The sequence below is a fragment of the Acomys minous genome, assembly GCF_964271855.1.
Source record: "Acomys minous genome assembly, chromosome: 18".
NCBI lineage: Eukaryota > Metazoa > Chordata > Mammalia > Rodentia > Muridae > Acomys > Acomys minous.
In genome coordinates this window covers 53,119,594-53,137,886 of record NC_140501.1, presented here as the reverse complement: position 1 = coordinate 53,137,886, position 18,293 = coordinate 53,119,594, and the positions used below count along the sequence as shown (strand labels likewise).

The 18,293-nt window shown below is 46.8% G+C and overlaps 1 protein-coding gene across 1 annotated transcript in view; it reads right to left on the bottom strand.

Annotated features, from left to right (window-relative positions):
* Positions 1-12,997, bottom strand: part of EPHX2 (epoxide hydrolase 2) — a 37,300-nt gene extending 24,303 nt beyond the window's left edge. The window contains exons 1-5 of the mRNA XM_084767570.1: positions 12,805-12,997; positions 7,249-7,333; positions 3,278-3,437; positions 1,046-1,236; positions 235-357 (exon numbers count right to left, since the gene is read on the bottom strand). Of these exons, the coding sequence (XP_084623696.1) occupies positions 235-357; positions 1,046-1,236; positions 3,278-3,437; positions 7,249-7,333; positions 12,805-12,905 (660 nt within the window). The 5' untranslated portion in view covers positions 12,906-12,997. The remainder of the gene's footprint in view (positions 1-234; positions 358-1,045; positions 1,237-3,277; positions 3,438-7,248; positions 7,334-12,804) is intronic.
* Positions 12,998-18,293: the final 5,296 nt, after the last annotated feature.

Sequence of the window (18,293 nt, the reverse complement as noted above, 5' to 3'; positions counted from 1 at the left end):
GACACTTGCCAAGTGAGCCATCTTCCAGACCTTACCCACCTTTCTCTTATCTTAGTGTCCTGACTTGCCAAAGGTTGGTTTAAACTCTTGCTCACTGTCTGCACAGAAAGAAATGGATGGGTGTTGGTCAGGGGTGTGGACTTCCTGAACTAAGGGTGATGGCCTCTCTTTGCCCCAGAATCACCCAAGTGAGCACTTTGGTCTCCTAGCCAGACTGCCCAGACTGGACGTTACCTGTGTCCCTGTGACCTTCTCCAGTTCTCTCAAAGCGGAGTCTGTGTTGCGGACCAGAATGGTGACCATCCCCATGTCACGGGCTGGCTTCAGATTACTCCCGAAGTCATCCAGGAAAACAACCTGGACCCAAAAAGGACGGGTGTCAGTCAGAAGAAGCACCTTGTGTGAGGGGAACCTCAAAAGGAAACACAGGAGAACAGGACCGGGGGCAGCTCTGTGATGAGGAAATGAAGAATATGGATCCTCAGGGATGGGGAAGGGGTCTAGGTGCTGTCCTGAGCATCTTGTCCTATTCTTGTCTGTTCTGCGCATGGGTCCAAGCAGAAGGAAGGGACAACACATGAAGGAAAGGGACCTGAGTCCGGCTACCCTTCAAGATTAGAGTAGGAGATCCTAATACAGTGTTTTAGCGGAGAGACTCCCAGGACACTTAATGGGCAGAGACAGGATTCAAGTAGGACGTGATGCCTGGGCAGGGATTGGACAGGGAGGCTATGGCAGGAGACCTACTCCTGATCACCCTTTGATGGGGTGACTCTCATTAGCTTTGTGTTCTTGGCAAAGTCTCCCAGGGTCTCTGTTTCTTTATAAGTAGTTACTCTCACAGAATTTGATGGAACCTACAGCCACACAAAGGACTACATCAATGGAACATTCTAGACTGAGCTATGGGTCAAAAACATCCCCTTCTGACACAGGAGGTATGGGCCTAGGACCGTGCTGCCAGGCCCCAAGTGCGTGCCAGTCTGTAAATCTGTTGTAAGATCTCCAGAACACCCTTTCCCTGAGAGAGGACGTGTCGACTGACCTCACTGGGTTTTGCCTTCAGGGTGTCCAGTACAAGCTTGTAGATCTGAGGCTCAGGCTTGATCATCCCGACCTGACAGGACTCTATCAGGTAGTCAAAGTGTTGGCTCAGCTCACACATCATCTGGGCCAGGCTGGCTCTCTTGTCGCTGTCATCCAGCCAGTTGTTGGTGACGATGCACGTTGTGAATCCTGGGCAAGAGTTTTCCAGGGAGTGGATCAGCTTAGAGAGAACTCTGTCCAGCGATACCTAGATGCCTGCAAGGGGCCCCCGAGGATGGGGGAGTCCCCTACTGCGGCTCCTGCTTGCTTACTCCAATCTCTGCATTATACAGATTTCATTAGGGAAGTGGAGAAAGAATCATCCTTACCCACGAACGCCTCCTGGCACAGTCCTGAGAGCAAGCAAAGCATGGAGCCTTCTGAAGATCAGGTTCCACTCCTTACTCCTACTGCCCTGTTTTATAAGACTGTCTATGTTTCATCCGCTCATGGGGTTCTTTCCACTTCTGGGGGAGTCAGGGAAGATCTACCTATCTTATATTAACAGATGAACAAGGCCCACAGTGAGGTTCAGTGCTCCCATGTAGTCTATGCTAACGACAACTCTGCTCTGTTTAAAGACTGTGAGGGTCACTGCGACCGCCAGGGTGGGCAGAGTTACGTGAGGCAGGAAGGAGATCCTGTCCAACAGGACTCAGTAGCCCATACTGGTTCTAGGGTCTGACATCAGGCAGTTTGGTCTAGGCATATTTAAGCACAGTGCAATTTTGGAAAAAGTTTGCTGATGGCAATTAACTCCATCGGTGCGCCCAGCAAAGCGTAAGACATGCTTACATTGAAGCGCTTCACAAAGGGCATACGGCCTCTTCCATAAAGGTGGGTTCTATTGACTCAGAACGATGCTCCAGAGAAGCGTGTAGGGAGGATGGCTGAGATAAATATAATAGTCTGGAGGATGCAAATGTGGCCCGGCCCTACAGATAGCACAGGTCACCAGGCTATTAACTGCGTTCATTCCGCGCTTTCCTGGCAGGAAACAGGTGTACATCTTCATCCTTTGAAGAGACAACCTTGTGTGTTTAACATTTCTTGTTTCCCTAGTCCTTACCTGTGGGCACAAGGACCTCAAGATCTTTACAAAAAAAAAAAAAAACCCAAAAACCAAAAACCAACCAAACAAAACCTCTTGCCTTGACCACCAGGAACTGCATTCGTATTTCAAAACTGGAGAAACCTGAAAAGAGACGGCACCTTCTCCTGGCTCTATCTACTCAGTCAGCCATGGCAAGAGACAGGAGATGTCGGAAACAAGATACGGATGAGCTGAAGACGAGGGAAGAGTGATGGACGGGGGATGAGCTATGGCTTGAATGTGTCTCCCAAGAGCTTGTGTTGGGAACCTAATTCCTACTCTTACAGTGTTAGTGGGCAGAAGCGTAACAAAAACAACCAGACCATCAGAGCTCTGCCTTCATGGAGGAAGTCAGTGCCTGTTCTAGAATAACTGGGGCTGCAGGCTGGAGATCCTGTCCCTCCAGCACTCACACTCTATTCTGCCCTTCCCTTTCCCAACATGGTGTGGTATAGCATGAAGGCATGGGCCTCTTAAGCTTGTGCTTCCCAGCCTCCAGAGGCAGAAGAAGCCATGTCTGTTCTTTATAAACTCTCTACTCTCAGGCCTTTTGTTACACAGCAGCACAGAGGACCTAAGTCAGATGCCCTGGTCAATGCAATGACGCAAGTCTGATGTGGACGGTTTCACTGGTGCTCATAAAAAAGAGGCAGGCACCAGGATATGCATGTGACCTCATGTCTTAGACCACATGACGTCATCTATACTCCTGCCAGCTCAGAGCACCGCCACCCTGACGCCCAAAGATGGACACTCAAAAATTGAGAAAATCAGAGTTGCTGAGAAGCCATGTTTTAAGATCTGTGACAAAAATTTGGTCATTTGAATAATTGCTGATACCAGTTAGTACCAACGAAAGAGCAGAATTCTGTTCATCAAGCAGTTACCGGCAATTGCTTTATTATATAAAGTTATGTCATTTCCTCAGGGATCCTAACAGTGCAGAGTCATCTCATATAGTAAAGCAGGCTGTGGTTGCTTGCTTCAAGAGTGTGTCAGATCTGTGACCTTAAAACGCACTTCGTTGTATTCTGATCCTAGCTCCGAGAGGGCTCTGGTGTAGTTGAGCCATGAGATGGGCAGCATAGAGGCTCTTACCTTTCTTTTTTAGAGCAACAGCTGCCTGGAGCATGGGGCGGTTGATGCTTCTTGCCGCCATGGCTTGGCTGAATATTTGGCTTATGGAGAAATTCTCAGGAAGACTGCCTCCACAGGCTTTGGAGCGCCTCCTGCAGTTTTCATCCATGAGCGGTGCCCACTGGAAAGCAAGCAGGTTGTGGGGTGGGTAGGTAGCGGGGTCAGTGGTTGCAAAGCTTAGAGAAGGTTTGGCAGCACCACTAAGTTCAAGAGAGAGAGAGAGAGAGAGAGAGAGAGAGAGAGAGAGAGAGAGAGAGAGAATGTTCCAAGCCTAGAAACATGTTCCTGAGAAAAATGGCTAAAAGTGCTCTGAGCTGCAATAATATAACAGAAGCTGGGAAGCTCAGAAGCACCTTAAATTCCTTCCCCACAATTCTGAATTCTAAGGGCAAAGTCACGATGCAGACAGATGGTGTCTGTTTCATAGATGATGCCCATCACTTTTCTCAAAGGAGAAGGATCTAACTCTCTATGGCTCCTTCTCCAAGGACTCCAACTTCACTCTAACTGCACTCTCCTGACTTAGTTACTTCCTGAAGGTTCCATAGCCTAATGCCGTGTGTGTCACAGACACTAAGATGACAGCCAGGCTTCAAAGGGAAACTGCACAAATGGCTGCTGCTACAGGCTGAATGAATATAAGGTCCTCTCAAAACTGGAACACTGAAGTCTTTAACCCCTGTACCTCAGAATTTGACTTTTGGGGATAAAGTCTTTAAAGATGAGATTCAGGTGGAATGAGACCATTGGGATGAATTCTAACTCAGTAAGATGGATCCTCAGGGGACAAGATAAGAACACAGCCTGATGCTCTCATTAACTAGAGATACTGTCCTCCAAGTTTGATCCAAATGGCTGTGCTATTGTTTGAGGATGGAGCCTTTGGAAGACACAGGGGGTGGAAGGTCAGTGGGAGCATATGCTTTTAGGGGACTGTGGGGTGTTAGCTTCCTAGCCTCTCTCTTCTAACTGGTCCATAATGTACCAGCCTGTACCAGTGGCCAATCTTGGACTGGACTCTTATCTGTGGGCTATCTAAATATTTTCCCTTTAGAAGTTAATTGCCTCAAGCGTTGTATTGTAGCAGCCTAAAGCTAACGCGCGCGCGCACTCACACACACACACACACACACACACACACACACACACACACACACACGGAAAGCCATATATTGACCCAGTGAGAAACTGGCTGCTTGCAAAAAGAAACCTCAGAAGAAACCAACCTCTCTTGAGACTCTAATCTAGAACTTTGCAGCTTCTGTCTAAACTATCTGGTGTGTGTGTGTGTGTGTGTGTGTGTGTGTGTGTGTGTGTGTATACTATGGCCACTTACAATGGACTAAATGATTGTATCCCACTGAAGGTGCATATGTTGGAGCCCTAACCCTCTTTGTATAGTATCTGGAGACGATGGGCATCGTCTATAAAACAGTGTATAGCATCTGGAAATGACTGAGTCATGAGTGCAGTCACCAGTATGCATGGAGCCCAGATGCCCATTAGTCTCGGGATAGGTACACAGAGTGGGGTTCACCCATACAGTGGATCCCCAGTAGCCTGCCTGCAACAGCACCTGTGAACACCACGTACACAAGGCCTTGCAGAAGATGCCAAACAGCAGAGCTCCCCTTGTACAAACGCTAACACAGGCAAGCACGATGCAGGCTAGGGATGAATCAGAAGTTGCTTGCGAAAAGGTCATGTCTACGGGCACACGAGAGGATCCCACCATGCCCACCATGGGTTCTGGCCTGGTGCTAAAGACACGAGGTGTGTTCAGTTTGGAAATCTTGCCCAGATCTATACCCTGTGCACCTTTCATTTTCATACTGTACACAAATGAGAGCTAAGAGACAAAAGTCATCTCTGTGCTGCTCAGATTTTGTTGTTGTTGTTGTTGTTGATTTCAGGCAGATTGGGTCATTTGGGAAGAGGGAACCTCAGTAAGAAAATCCCTCCATCACATTGGCCTGTGTGCACATCTATGGGGCATTTTTTTCAAAATTAATGATTGATGTGAGAGGGTCCGGCCCGAGGCAGGACCTCTGAGCAGGCGTCCTGGTTGCTACAGGAAAGGCTGTTGAATTTACGTAGGCTCTAGAGCCAGCCAGTAAGCAGCACTCCCTCCATGGTCTCCGCTTCAGTGTTTACCTCCACATGTTTGACTTTCCTCAGTGATGGACTGTAAGCCGAATAAATTCTTTCCTCCCGAAGTTGCTTTTGGTTATGGTGTTTGTCACCACATAATAGAAAGCAAACTAGGGCAAATTCCAAATAGAATTTTTTAAAAAACTATTCAAATTTTAGGCATTTTTATTCTGGTATAACTCGACTTCTCAGACTTCTAACCGAGTGAATTTCTAGATTAACAGAAACCGCTCAGGAAGTCTCAGTCGGATGCAGGTCATGATGCTGCTTGCTGGGAATTGGCTTTAAAACCATCACCCCCCACAGCACGGAACATGCGTAGCATCCCTTCCCTCTTCTGAACAGCGCTGCTGAAGACGTTTTTAGTGGTTAAAGCTACAGAGATCTTTGCTCTCCATGGCATTGGTGTAACTGTCCTCTACTGTGTCATGTGTGCACATAAGCGTGTGTGTGCATGTGCGTGTACATGTATGATAAAGTGACTGCAATGTTCTCAGCAGTATCACACACAAGTGAGCCTTTTCTTTGTTATTATCATTATTATTATTAATTTGGAGTTAGCACAAAAAGTAATTGATTTTATTATGGGATCTCATATGCTTTGTGTGTGCCTTTTAATTCAATTATTTTTCAAATATTTCATATAAGAGTACTGTATTTACAGCATGCCAGCCCCTCCCTCTCACTCCCCCAACTCATCTTGTGTTTTTTCCATTCCCTCCAATTTAGTGTAGCTTGTTTGTTTATATGTATGTGTTCATGTGCACACATGTGCATGCATACATGTATGTGTATATGCATGTATGTATATTTAGGGCTGACTACCAGGGATTGGATAATCAATTAGGTGGCTCATCCCTGGAGAAGATTGATTTTCTCTCTGTCTGTCTCAGAAATCATAAATGGTCTATAGCTCGTCATCTAGGGTTGGGGTCTTGTGAGATTTGCCTCACCCACGCTGGCTTAGCAACTGATGACAGCATTGTGATGGTCTTGTTTAGGCGGCCACATTAAGATTTCACAGCTGTAGCTTCCTTGTCACATATAGAAGGAAGACACCAGCTTCCATCAGACACCCTGATCCTCTCTGTCTCTTATGCTCTTTTTTTTTTTTTAAACCAAGGCGGTCCCCAAGTTCTCTGATAGAGTAATAAATGTCTGTAATAATACAATTTTTCAAAAAGCATATTTAAAAAATATGTGGGCTTATAGACAGATTCTTTATTGACACACTCATTGACTGTCTTATTAAAAAAAAATAACGGAGACTTTAGTACCAGGTACAACTTTTTTCCTGGCCTCTGACTGGGTGATACACACAACACTGAGCATTCCCAGGCTTCACACTCAGCCGTGTGTGGGGGCGGTGTGTGTCATCACCTCATTTTACTAACAGCACAATGGAGCTTTGGAGAAGTTAAAAAACCTGCTGTGGTCTTGCTCTGTAAGTAGGGCCTATAACTTCAAACCCCAGCCCCTGACCCCAAAGTGCCCTGCTCTGTAGTTACTGAGTTAATGGTTCCAGTGCCCCTGTCTGAAATAGCTACTCTGGTTGTCATGTGTCCTGTCACAGTTCCTCAAGGTTTGGACTGTCCCTCAATCTGATGGAGACAGACTGCAGCCAAGTTCTAAACACACTTTCCAGCATCTGGCTACTTTGTAAATTATATGGGGGTGGCAGGAGTGGAGAAGTCACGGTGACGTTCACAGGGAGTTGAAGGTCGGGGCCAGGATGGAAAGATGCCGAGAAGCCCCCAGTGGTCCACCCAGTGCCCCATCACCTGGGAAAACGTGATCTTCCCTCTCATAAGTTGCTCACTGGGTCCCTCTGGGCATTCCTGCTGGAAGGCATCAGTCAGGAAGTCCCTGGAAAACACAAGAAACAGTGCCACCGCCAGCTCTCTGATGGCTTCAGCACATGTCCCACAGCAGGGACAGACAACTGTCCTTTATATTCGTAGACAGGCTATTGTCAGACAGGACGGGAAGATATAAACCAAGGTCAAGGTTGTTCACATATAGCCATTCTTAGCTCACAGTCTTCAGAAGAAACATTTTTTTTTAACCTCTGGTATCTATTATGCACATATAGTTCCTATTTCCTCCTAATCTCTGATTTCTAAAAACACTTCCTGTGCTAAGGACTGAAATAGCTCTCCTTTAAGATTCCTACACTGAAGTTTCTACCTTCCAGTACTTTACAATGGGACTATATTTGGAGAAGAATCTTTAAGGTGATAATGAGGCTAATAAGACCTTTGGGGCTGGTCCTGATTTAACATGATCGGTATTCTAATAAAAAGAGGCTATTTGCACACACACACACAAGCACAGAACATGGTTGAGAGATTCACCAGAGGGAACCCACTGTCACAAATACAGTGTGAGATTTTTGCATTAAGAATCTGTGGCTTTGGGCCAGCTGGCGTTGAAGACTCAGATGTGATTAACAAGAGATCAGAATCACTGTGATTAAATCTTCTGGGAGGTATTTCATCAGGGTTAGCATGCAGAAGCTGTGGTCAGGGCCAAGGCTGCATCTCCCACTGGCAGCCAAGCCCGACAATGTGTGAGAGTCTCCCCAGTGGTATTAGTTTTGATGACACAAACGGTGCAGAATTAAAGGACTCGAGGAAAACAATTGAACGTTAGCATTGTGTGGCAGGGTCAGCAAGGAGACCAGCCTCAGCTGTAGTGGAGACTCTGACATATTAGAAGCACCAGGGCCATGGTACATCTACCTAAGACAGTGACAAGTGTGGAGTGGAGCCACAGCTGAGCCTTTGAGACAAACTGTGTGAGCTGCAGCTGGCAGTGCTGGGGAAGTAGAGTCTTTTTAATTAATTAACTAATTAAAATTTGAGGGTTTTTTTTTTTTTTGAGACAAGGTTTCTCTGTATAGCCTTGGCTGTCCTGGACTCAGTTTGTCGACCAGGCTGGCCTTGAACTCACAGAGATCCACCTGCCTCTGCCTCCAGAGTGCTAGGATTAAAGGCATGTGCCACCATGTCTGGGTTTGATCCTAGAATTTTAAATGTTAAAAATTTTTAAGCCTATGGAAATTTAAAAGTCAGACTGTATTTTATATTGTAATATTAACCTGGGGGGGTCTTGGGTACAAGCAATGACACAGGTATTACCTAAAGGGTTATGCTTGTGTGTCAATGTTGACACGGTGTAGATTGTCCTGTCACAGTTAGTTTTTGTCAAGTTGGTACAAATCTAGACACACTTGGGAAGAGAGTACTTCAGTTGAGGAATTGCCTCCATCAGACTGACTTGTGGCCATATCTGTGGGGCATTTTCTTGAGTAATGATTGACGTGGGAGAGTCTGGCCTACCATGGGCAGAGCCATCCCTGGCTTCTATAGCAAAGGTAATGGAGAAAGTCAAGAAGAGCAAGGCAGCAAGGAGCACCCTCCACTATTTCTGCTCCGGTTCCTGCCTCCAGGTTCCTCCTGCTCTACGTTCCTCCCTGGCTTCCTGGGTGATGGGCTGTAACCTGTGAGCCAAACGAACTCTTCCCTCCCCACCCTGCTGCTCTTTGTCACTGCGTTCATCACAGCAACAGCAAACTAGGACATCAACTTTGTTGAAACCTTGATCTTGGACTTCTACCCTCCTGAGATACTCTCTTGCTAAGCCAGCCTTTTTTTTTTTTTTTTAAATAGACTATCACTCTTTCAGGTAAAGTCATCCACTCTGAGACCTGTGGCCCTGCCCAACTTTCTTATCTCTGTCACACTTTTGCCATCTGTATTTTTCTCAACAACCTTATTAAGGTGCAATTGACATCAAATTGACACATTTTCAATGTATCATTCGACAACGTATAGTGAACTCAGAGCAATGCAAATACCACCTCAGTCTAGGGTTGGAACGCTGTCATCTCCTCAGTGAGATTCCTACAGTCTTTAGCAGTCGCCTTGCAGTTTTAAGAATCAGAGTGCAGTTGGGTGGCACAAGCATTTATTAGACTCCTAAGGTGTGCAAGGCTGTGTGCTTCAACCTGTGATGTGAAAGATGGGAAAATAACATCCCCATCCTTAGGGAACTCACAGTGACAGGTAAGCAGAAAGTTACAGTATATGAGCGAGATGGGGAAACCTAGGAAAAAATTTATTTCAGCCTGGAGAACGGGGATCGATTAAAAACAAAGCAAGCAGAAATAGCCTGGCTGCGACAGGACTTTGCTACATTTATACAGCACGAGTGTGGGCAGGGGTTATCTTAAAGTAGAAGCAGTTTGAGACAGGCAAGAATTCACCTGCCATTGGAAAACATGGACTCTAATTTTTATTGCATTTATTTATGTGTATTATGTGTGTATATGCACATAACGTGCCATAGTGCACATGTATAGGTCAGAGAGCAACTTGAGCAAATCAGTTCTTTTCATCCACCATGTGAGTCTTGGGGGATTAGAACTCAGGTTTTTGTGCTTGGTACCAAGCTCCTTTGTCCGCTTAGTCATCTCGCCAGCCCCTGAGCATTGTACTTTAAGAATGCTTCATCAAGGCAGTGAATAGTGAATGGGATATGACAGAAAACTGGTGAATCAAAAGATACAAGGGGGGGGGCTGGAGAGCTCCAGCTGCTCTCCCAAAGGACCTGGGTTAGAGTCCCAGCACCCACACGATGGCTCATCACCATCCGAGCTCCAGTCCCAGAGAAGCCAGCACCCTCTTCTGGCCTTAGTGAGCACCAGGCATACACATGGTACAGAAATATACACGCAGACAGAACACCCACCCACATACACTGAAAACAAAACACAAACAAATAATAGGAGACACAAGGAAACTTCCAAGAATGTTGCTCTTCTCAGGGTACTGCTGTCACCTTGAACTTTGGTCACTAGTGTGAGTGGAGTTGTTATGTCTGCAGGCAAGCATGCTGAAAATGCCCAGGGCATGGAAGATGCTTTTACTTTACTTTCTGAAACCTACACGATTAGCTCACACATCTGATGGGTAAACAAGCTCAGAGCCCAGCACTCTGACCTCACTGAGGTCAGCTCGTTTAGCCATGGCCTACTCTACAGCACCTGGCAACAGCCCTAACCATGGCCACAAAGCAGCTGTGTGGGGTTCCGTCAAGTGGCACGCTCAGTGCATCGCCCTGTAGACACGGAGAATTTCTGTAAATGGTGGCATGGACCAAGAACACAGCTGCCCGTCCACTTTACATAGCAACTAATTTAATCCTTACCCCAGAGCCAAAGTGAAAGGCAATGTCTTATTTAGCAGGAGAGATGACTAAAAAAGACAGGTTAAAAGCCGGGCGTGGTGGCGCACAACTTTAATCCTAGCACTCGGGAGGCAGAGGCAGGTGGATTGGTGTGAGTTCGAGGCCAGCTTGGTCTACAAAGCAAATCCAGGACAGTCAGGGCTACACAGAGACCTTGTCTCAAAAAAAAAAAAAAAAAAAAAAAAGGAAATGAACTCATCATTCCTTCCTCAGTTTCCCCTCCCAAATGCATGACATCTAATGGGCAAGCACAGGTGGATCTTTTTCAAATATAGTCCTCTGTCAAATTCTACTTAGCTGCAGTGTGCTGAATCCATGGTGGACTTTGTAGCCACTTGTTTATTCTTTGTTTCCTAGTTATTGATGTATTTATTCTCCCTGAACAGAAACCTTTCCAGAACAGCAGCCAAGGAAGATACAAAGTCACAATGAGCAGAGAGGGAAGAATCTACCTACTGTGTGACCAAGCAAGGGACTCTCCCTGCTGAACCCCGCTCTCTGCATCTGAAAAGGGGCCTGGTGCTAGATGCTGAGCATCCTCTACATTGGCTTGCATGATTTATACAATATAAAGGTTAATTCCTGTGGGCCTTTAGTGTCATAAGAATTCTAGAATCATCAAATGAGGCAGCTTTCCAGACCCCAAGCGGCCATTATGTGGTTTCCTCTCAATGGTAATTTGTAATTACCCATTCCTTCTTTTCCTTGGGTCCCACCAGAGCGACTTTTCATCTTTTTTTTTTAGTTGTTTTTTTGTTTGTTTTTTGAGACAGGGTTTCTCTGTGTACCCTTAGCTGTCTTGGACTCGCTGTGTAAACCAGGCTGGTCTCGAACTCACAGCGATCCGCCTGCCTCTGCCTCCCGAGTGCTGGCATTAAAGGCATGTGCCACTACACCCTTTTCTCCTTTCTGGTTATAAAACATGTTTGTAAAATGAAAGGTTGGAAAATAAGAGAAAAAGGTAGAAGAAACACAAGCCATGAACTCACATACAATTAGTAACATCTGGATCTTAAAAATGTTTATTTTTTAGCTGGGCACAGTGGCACATGCCTGTAATCCCAGCCCTCAGGGAGGCAGAGGCAGGTGAGTCTCTGTGAGTTCTAGGCCAGCCTAGTCTATAAAGCGAATCCAAGACAGCCAAAGCTACACAAAGAAACACTGTCTTGAAAAACAAAAGTTTATTTTTTAAATTACTTTTTAAATTGTATGTAGCCGGGCAGTCGTGGTACATGCCTTTAATTGCAGCATTTGAGAAGCAGAAACAGGCAAATCTATGAGTTTGAGGCCAGCCCAGTTTATAAAGCAAGTTCCAGGACAGCCAAATCTACACAGAGAAACCCTGTCTCAAAAACAAAACAAAAAGCTCAAAACCAAACAACCAAACACCCCCCCCCCAAAAAAACCATCTGTGAGTACAAGTGCCCTAAGAGGCCAGAAGGGGGCGTCAGATACCCTGGAACCACGAGACTTGGTTGCTGGCTCAAACTGAGTCTTCAGCAAGTACACGGTCTTAACTGCAGCCCCACGTCTGAATATTTTGTTATTTTTCTTCCAAACTTTTCCTACAGTCCCTTGCTTCCTCCCTCCCTCCCTCGTCTGAAACCCGAGCTACTACTTTCTGGTATCAGCGACAGCCTCCCCGGTCCCTATTTCCCTGGGCTGTGGGTCGTTTCTGTAAACTGCTGCTGTGTTCGTTCTCCTATGCCGCCGGCCTTTGAACTGAACTTTCTTTTAAGTCGCGGCGGGTATTTTAATGACCCGGAGCAATAGAATTAACCCGGTAGCAAACAGCTTATAACGCCTCCTGTCACAAAGGGCAACTCTGAAGTTTCTCTTTCTTTCTTTCTTTCTTTCTTTCTTTCTTTCTTTCTTTCTTTCTTTCTTTCTTTCTTTTTCTTTCTTTCCTTTTAGCAAGGTTTAATTATTTAGCGTTTGGAAGGGTCATGGACTCGTGCACACTGATATCTTAGTACCAGACAATGATTTTGATCTCGCCCAGGCTCACTGGGAAACAGTTTGAAACTTGGGCAGGACATGTGGGCAGGGCACCCGGCGGGGCACCGGCCTAGCGCGGGTCCCCTTACCTGGGCAGCGCTAGGGCCTCCTCGGTGCGGCGGAGGGCGCCGGCGATAGAGGGAAGGGCCAGCACTCCGTCAAGGTCGAACGCCGCCACTCGCAGCGCCATAGCGGCCCGGGCTGCAGCTCCAGTCACACACAGAGACGAAGCTGGAAGGCCGAAGCCTGGACTGCAGAAACTTAAGATCAGAGCCTGGCTAGGCTCAGCACCGCCCCCCCGCCACGCCCCGCACCGCCCCCCGCCACGCCCCACCCCGCCCACTGCCAACGATGCCCTGCCTACTCACTCGGCCTAGCCTGGAGCGTCCCGCGGAACTTTATGCCCAAGTGTCAATCCTGATCTTGGCCATTTCCTCTTGCCTAGCCCTAGGACTAGAATCCCAGCAAAACTGCCAAGGCTGCCCTGTTCTCAAACTTGGAAGGGGAGGGGAGGGGAGGGAAGGGAAGGGGAGGGGAGGAGAGGGGAGGAGTAGTACACATCTTGGCAACCCCTTACCATCTGCCTGCTTCTCCAAGCAGTGTTTCTGGAATATATCCACACAGCCCCCCATAGTGTGCCAACCCAGAATTCTTTCACTCTCAAAGCCTAGAATGAATAAATCGAGTCTGTTTCCCCTCCATACATTGTATATGAAATAACACTGCTTAAAAGTGAGCTGGGCTTCTCGGAGATTTCTGGAACTTTCCTGCCCCTTGGCCCAGTGCTCTCTCTAGTTAAGAGGGTTAACAAGCCTTGCCCATTAATGAGATCAATTAACAAAGCCACAGTTTAGTCCAAGGCTGTTGTGAAAAACTGTCACCCTTACCAAAATTAATCATTGACATCTTCCTTTGCTCTGGCTGCCACCAGTCAGGTGGTGGGAAATGGGCTTACTGTGGGTTAATAACTTTTGTGAGTCTTTTGGACACTTGGCGGTCAACTTGATTGATTACATGTAGATCAAGTACCTGTGTGCACCTGTGAGGGATTTTCTTACATAAATCATTTGAGGTAGGAAGACCTGTTTTTTTTGTTTTGTTTTGTTTTTGTTGTTGTTGTTTTAATCTGGATCTTTTGAGCTGTGAGGACACACCTTTAATCCAGATTTTTTTAGGTGGAAAAATAGGCCTTTAATCTGGCCTGCACCATCTGCTGGCAGCCTGCATAAGGATGTGGAAGAAGGGAGCTTGCTCTCTGCCTGCTTGCTCTCTCTCTCTCTCTCTCTCTCTCTCTCTCTCTCTCTCTCTCTCTCTCTCACTAGCAAGCCCATCCCCTCGCTGGCATTAGAGTCTACTTCTTTGGGATTCAGATATATACTGAAGACCAGCTGAGATGTCCAGCCTCGTGGATTGAGCAACTAATGGATCCTGGACCTTCCCTTGGTAGATGGCCATTGTTGGACTAGCTGGGCCACAGCCTGTAAGCCATTGTAACAAATTCCCTTTCTTTTAACTTATTTTCCTCTAGAGAACCCTGACTAATACAGACAGACATACAGACCGGACACTGAGAGAGATACACACACACAGACAGACAGCACCCCAAAACAAAAATAAGCAAAATAAGCAACAATGAAAAAGAATATACTACAAGGATCCTTCAATAATACGGTGACCTCAAAGTAAAGTTGATGTTCCCCGCTAAGCCTAGGAGTTAGATTGCAGCCCAACTTGCGCACAAACTCTTAGCTATAGACCTCTGACTTGACAGACTTTCCTTTGGGTTCCAGATTTGCCTACCCAACTTCTTAGTCCGAATCTCTGCTTGAGCGTGGAATGCTCTTCCACAGCTCTTGACTAAGGCTGAACTCTGCTTCCATCTCCCCTTCAACAATTGCTCCTTCCATGAGCCTGTGATTTGGTCAAGTCTCCCCTAAAGACTTGGCCCCCCAACCAATGGCCCTATTTGGAAGGAGGGTGGCAGATCCTTGAAGAGTTGAAGGTCACTGGAGATATGTCCTTCAAGGGTATATCATGACTCTGGCCCCTCTCTTTTCCTCTCCCTTGCATCCCGTCCCTGACAATGGACAACCTGAGGAAACAGGAGTTTGTGCTAGAACTTTCTCCTGGTGATGGTGGGAGTGTTTTTGCTATGTGCTGTTGCTGTGGGCAATGGGGCCAACCAGTCATAGAAAGACAGTTCCAAATCTATGAGCCAAAATAGGCTCTAAGCTAACAGCCTCAGGGACTGGTACAAGGGCGGAAAGCTGGCTTGTAAACAAGAGCTACCTGCCCTACTAAGTAACATAACCCTTGGCTCAACCCAGAGAGCTTTGAGCTGCTTGCTGACCCCTGGCTGCTCCACTGGGCCACACGTGCTCTGGAACTTGTTTCCAGGGCTGGCCATCTGACTAGGGCAGAGGTAGCAGTTTCTTTCTTAAAGGTTTGGCTGCCTGGAGACAAATCCTTCCAGAGATTTTGTTGGCCCAGTCCATCACTCATACTTAGTATGTTTGCCCCTTCACCCATATTTAATACGTCTGCCCATTACTCATAGTTAATACATGATTCTTTGAAAGAGCTACAGTGATTTCTATTGCATACATCTCCATTTTGACTGGTAGAGTGTTACTGAGTCCAAATAAATGTGTTTATAAAAGTTACAAAGCAGACAAAAAAACAAAAAACAAAAACAAAAACAGCAAAAGCAAAAAGCAAAAAAAACATGGCTATAAAAATATAGACTTCACAAGCCACCCCTTAGAAAGAAAAATATGAAGTCTTGAAAAATGGAACTCCATCTTCAAATGGGAATTGTCCTTGCTTAGCATGATAGTTAACTTCAATTATCAACTTGGCACAACTTAGAAGGAAGAATTAGCTGTAAACGGGGTCAGACTGTAGGATTGTCTTGGGGACTGTCTTGATTGCTTCCTGGTGGCAGCCCAGATAAAAGGACTTGGAAGGAAAAGAGTCACTGCTTTGGCCAATTGGCCTTCACTGTTTTTGTTTGTTTGTTTGTTTTTGTTTATCTAGACAGGGTCTCTCTGTGTATCAAGCCCTGGCTGTCCTGGACTTGCTTTGTAGACCAGGCTGGCCTGGAACTCACAGAGATCCGCCTGCCTCTACCTCCTGAGTGTTGGGATTAAAGGTGTGCGCCACCATGTCAGCCTTGGCCTTCACTCTTGAGCTGACGTTCATCCCCCTCCCCCCTTGCTGCTACTGCTGCTGCTGACTCTTCACTAGGAATAGAACCAGCTTCTCCAAGCTTGCAGCAGAGGCTGAAGACAAACAGCAGCGCTCAGAGATCCCGTGGGACAGCGGTTCGCAACCTTCCTAAAGCTGTTACCTTTTAATATAGCTCTTCGTGTTGTGGTGACCTCCAGCCATAAAATTATTTTTATTGCTCCTTCATAGGGGTCATGACCCACATGTTGTGCTCCACTGCTCTCTGGATTCAAATTCACTTTTATTCCTCTAGACAGCACTGACTACTGCAGTTCTGAGAAAGCTCCTGGCTCTCACGCCAGCCTTTCGTTTCTTTCCTGCGGCCAGCCTGGCTCTTCAGCACATTATGGGACTCTGTGTTTGCCGAACTCAATTTCATCCGTAGATTAATGGGCTCTATTACATTCCTCTGCGGTTGGATGAGGAGTTCACATTTATAGGAGAACAGTCTCCCTGCTCTGGGTATTTCATTTGAGCTCAAATTTAAGCTGCTTCTCAGAGGCGCTAAACTTATGTGTTTAGTGGGAGATTCCTTTAGTTCATTTGAGAGGTATTTAAAAAGTATTTACTATGCCTCTCGCACTACTTATTGTGTGCCCCAGCGACTCATCTATAAGGACGACAGACAAATGGTAAGTGTTTAATGAATGAAGCCAGTTGCTTCCAGAGGAAGAAGGCTGGGGATGTTTCTTGGGGCTACCTGTCATTTCTCTTGTTTGTCATTAACTCAGCGTCCTATGTACAGGAAGCTGCGTGTTCTAGTGGCTTCTGTCACTCAGGGCCCACCCAGCTCCTGCAGACGACTTCTCTGTATTTGGACAGTGTTCGCACTCTGTGTGCCGTCTTCTCTTGGTAGACTCCACAAGCACTGCAACCCTGCCCCCCAAAGCCCCCTGAGACGGGTCATGTGACATGGGTGCCTTTACCTGAGACTGGGCATGACAATGGATAACCTGAGGAAACAGGGGTTTGTGCTGGAACTTTCTCCCGGTGATGGTGGGAGTGGAAGCATGTAGTTTCTCTAGGGAGGCTGAGATAGAGCACCTAGAGTCTAGTTCTGAGTGGACACGGTACCTTGGGGTTGGCCGGGCGAGAGCCTTGTTGAGGCTGTATCGTGACATGGTCCCACTCTTACAGTGGTGTTTTTGGCTGTAGAGTTTCAAGACCTTCCACCACATGGGCCCCTGATTTAATACTGGCTACGAGGCTTGGTGACATTTATCATTATTCACTGAGCCATCTCTCTGGCCCCTGGCAGTAGGGCCTCTAAACTGGCTTCTCTTATCCTCCCAAGCCTCTTTGAGTTATTGATATCCTTAACAATCCCTTTTCTGCTTACATGACTGAAAGAAAACTCCGGACCTATAAACAAGAACACTGTAAGACAGATATCGCTTAGACACAACCCGTGACTTTCGACAGAAGCGCCGCTTAGACCATAGAATTACATTTCCATCCACCCTGTTTCCCAGCCAGAAGTAAATCCAGGGTAAAGGCCCAAGCTCACTAGCTCAGGTGGATCAGCCCTGACTTCACACAGGAGCTGGTGGGCCAAGGGAGGGCATGAAAGAAGGGTCTCCAATGGCGGTTTCATAGCTGCCCCATGCAGATAGGGAGGGTGCAGGCCCCATGGCTGCAGTAGTCAAGTGCAGGGGACTGGTCCTGCACTCTGATCTGTCTTGTGCTGTATTATGCTTACTTGCTTTCTGAGCTCCATTCTCCAAGCTGCCAAAGGCTCACACAAATATTCTATCATCGCCAACAGAGACACTTCTTAGTCATCATCAGCCTTCTAAAACCACTCTGTAGCATCTCCTGGGTCTCCTGATGCCTCTGCAACTTGAGGTGCATCATTGCTAAAATCCACCACGCCCTTGACCTTCCTCCTCTCTCTTCCCCTCCTGTCCCTTCCCCCTCCCCCATTTCTCTTACTCCCTGGCTCCTGGCTCTTATCTAAGGAATGTGCTTCCACTGAGGTTCCCTCTCTCTCTCTCTCTCTCTCTCTCTCTCTCTCTCTCTCTCTCTCTCCTCTCTCTCTCTGTGCCCCCCAGAGGGTGGGAGAATAAACAGATGCATCTGTGCCCTCACCCTTGCTCCCAGACCCCCTTCCCCAAGATGCAGACATTAACACCACATCATCAGACTCCCAGTGGAACAATTCAGCTGTTACTTCTAGCTGATTTCCCCACACTCCATGCTCTCCCAAAAGCCCATGGAAGCTCCTTCCTCCTCCCAGGTCCCCAGAACTCTCTTGCTCTCACCCAGTGTCTTTTTTCCCTTTGCTGTTTGACCAAGGAAACTGAAAGTCCACTGTGTCCCAAGGGCTCATCAAGTGACATACTTCTTCCTT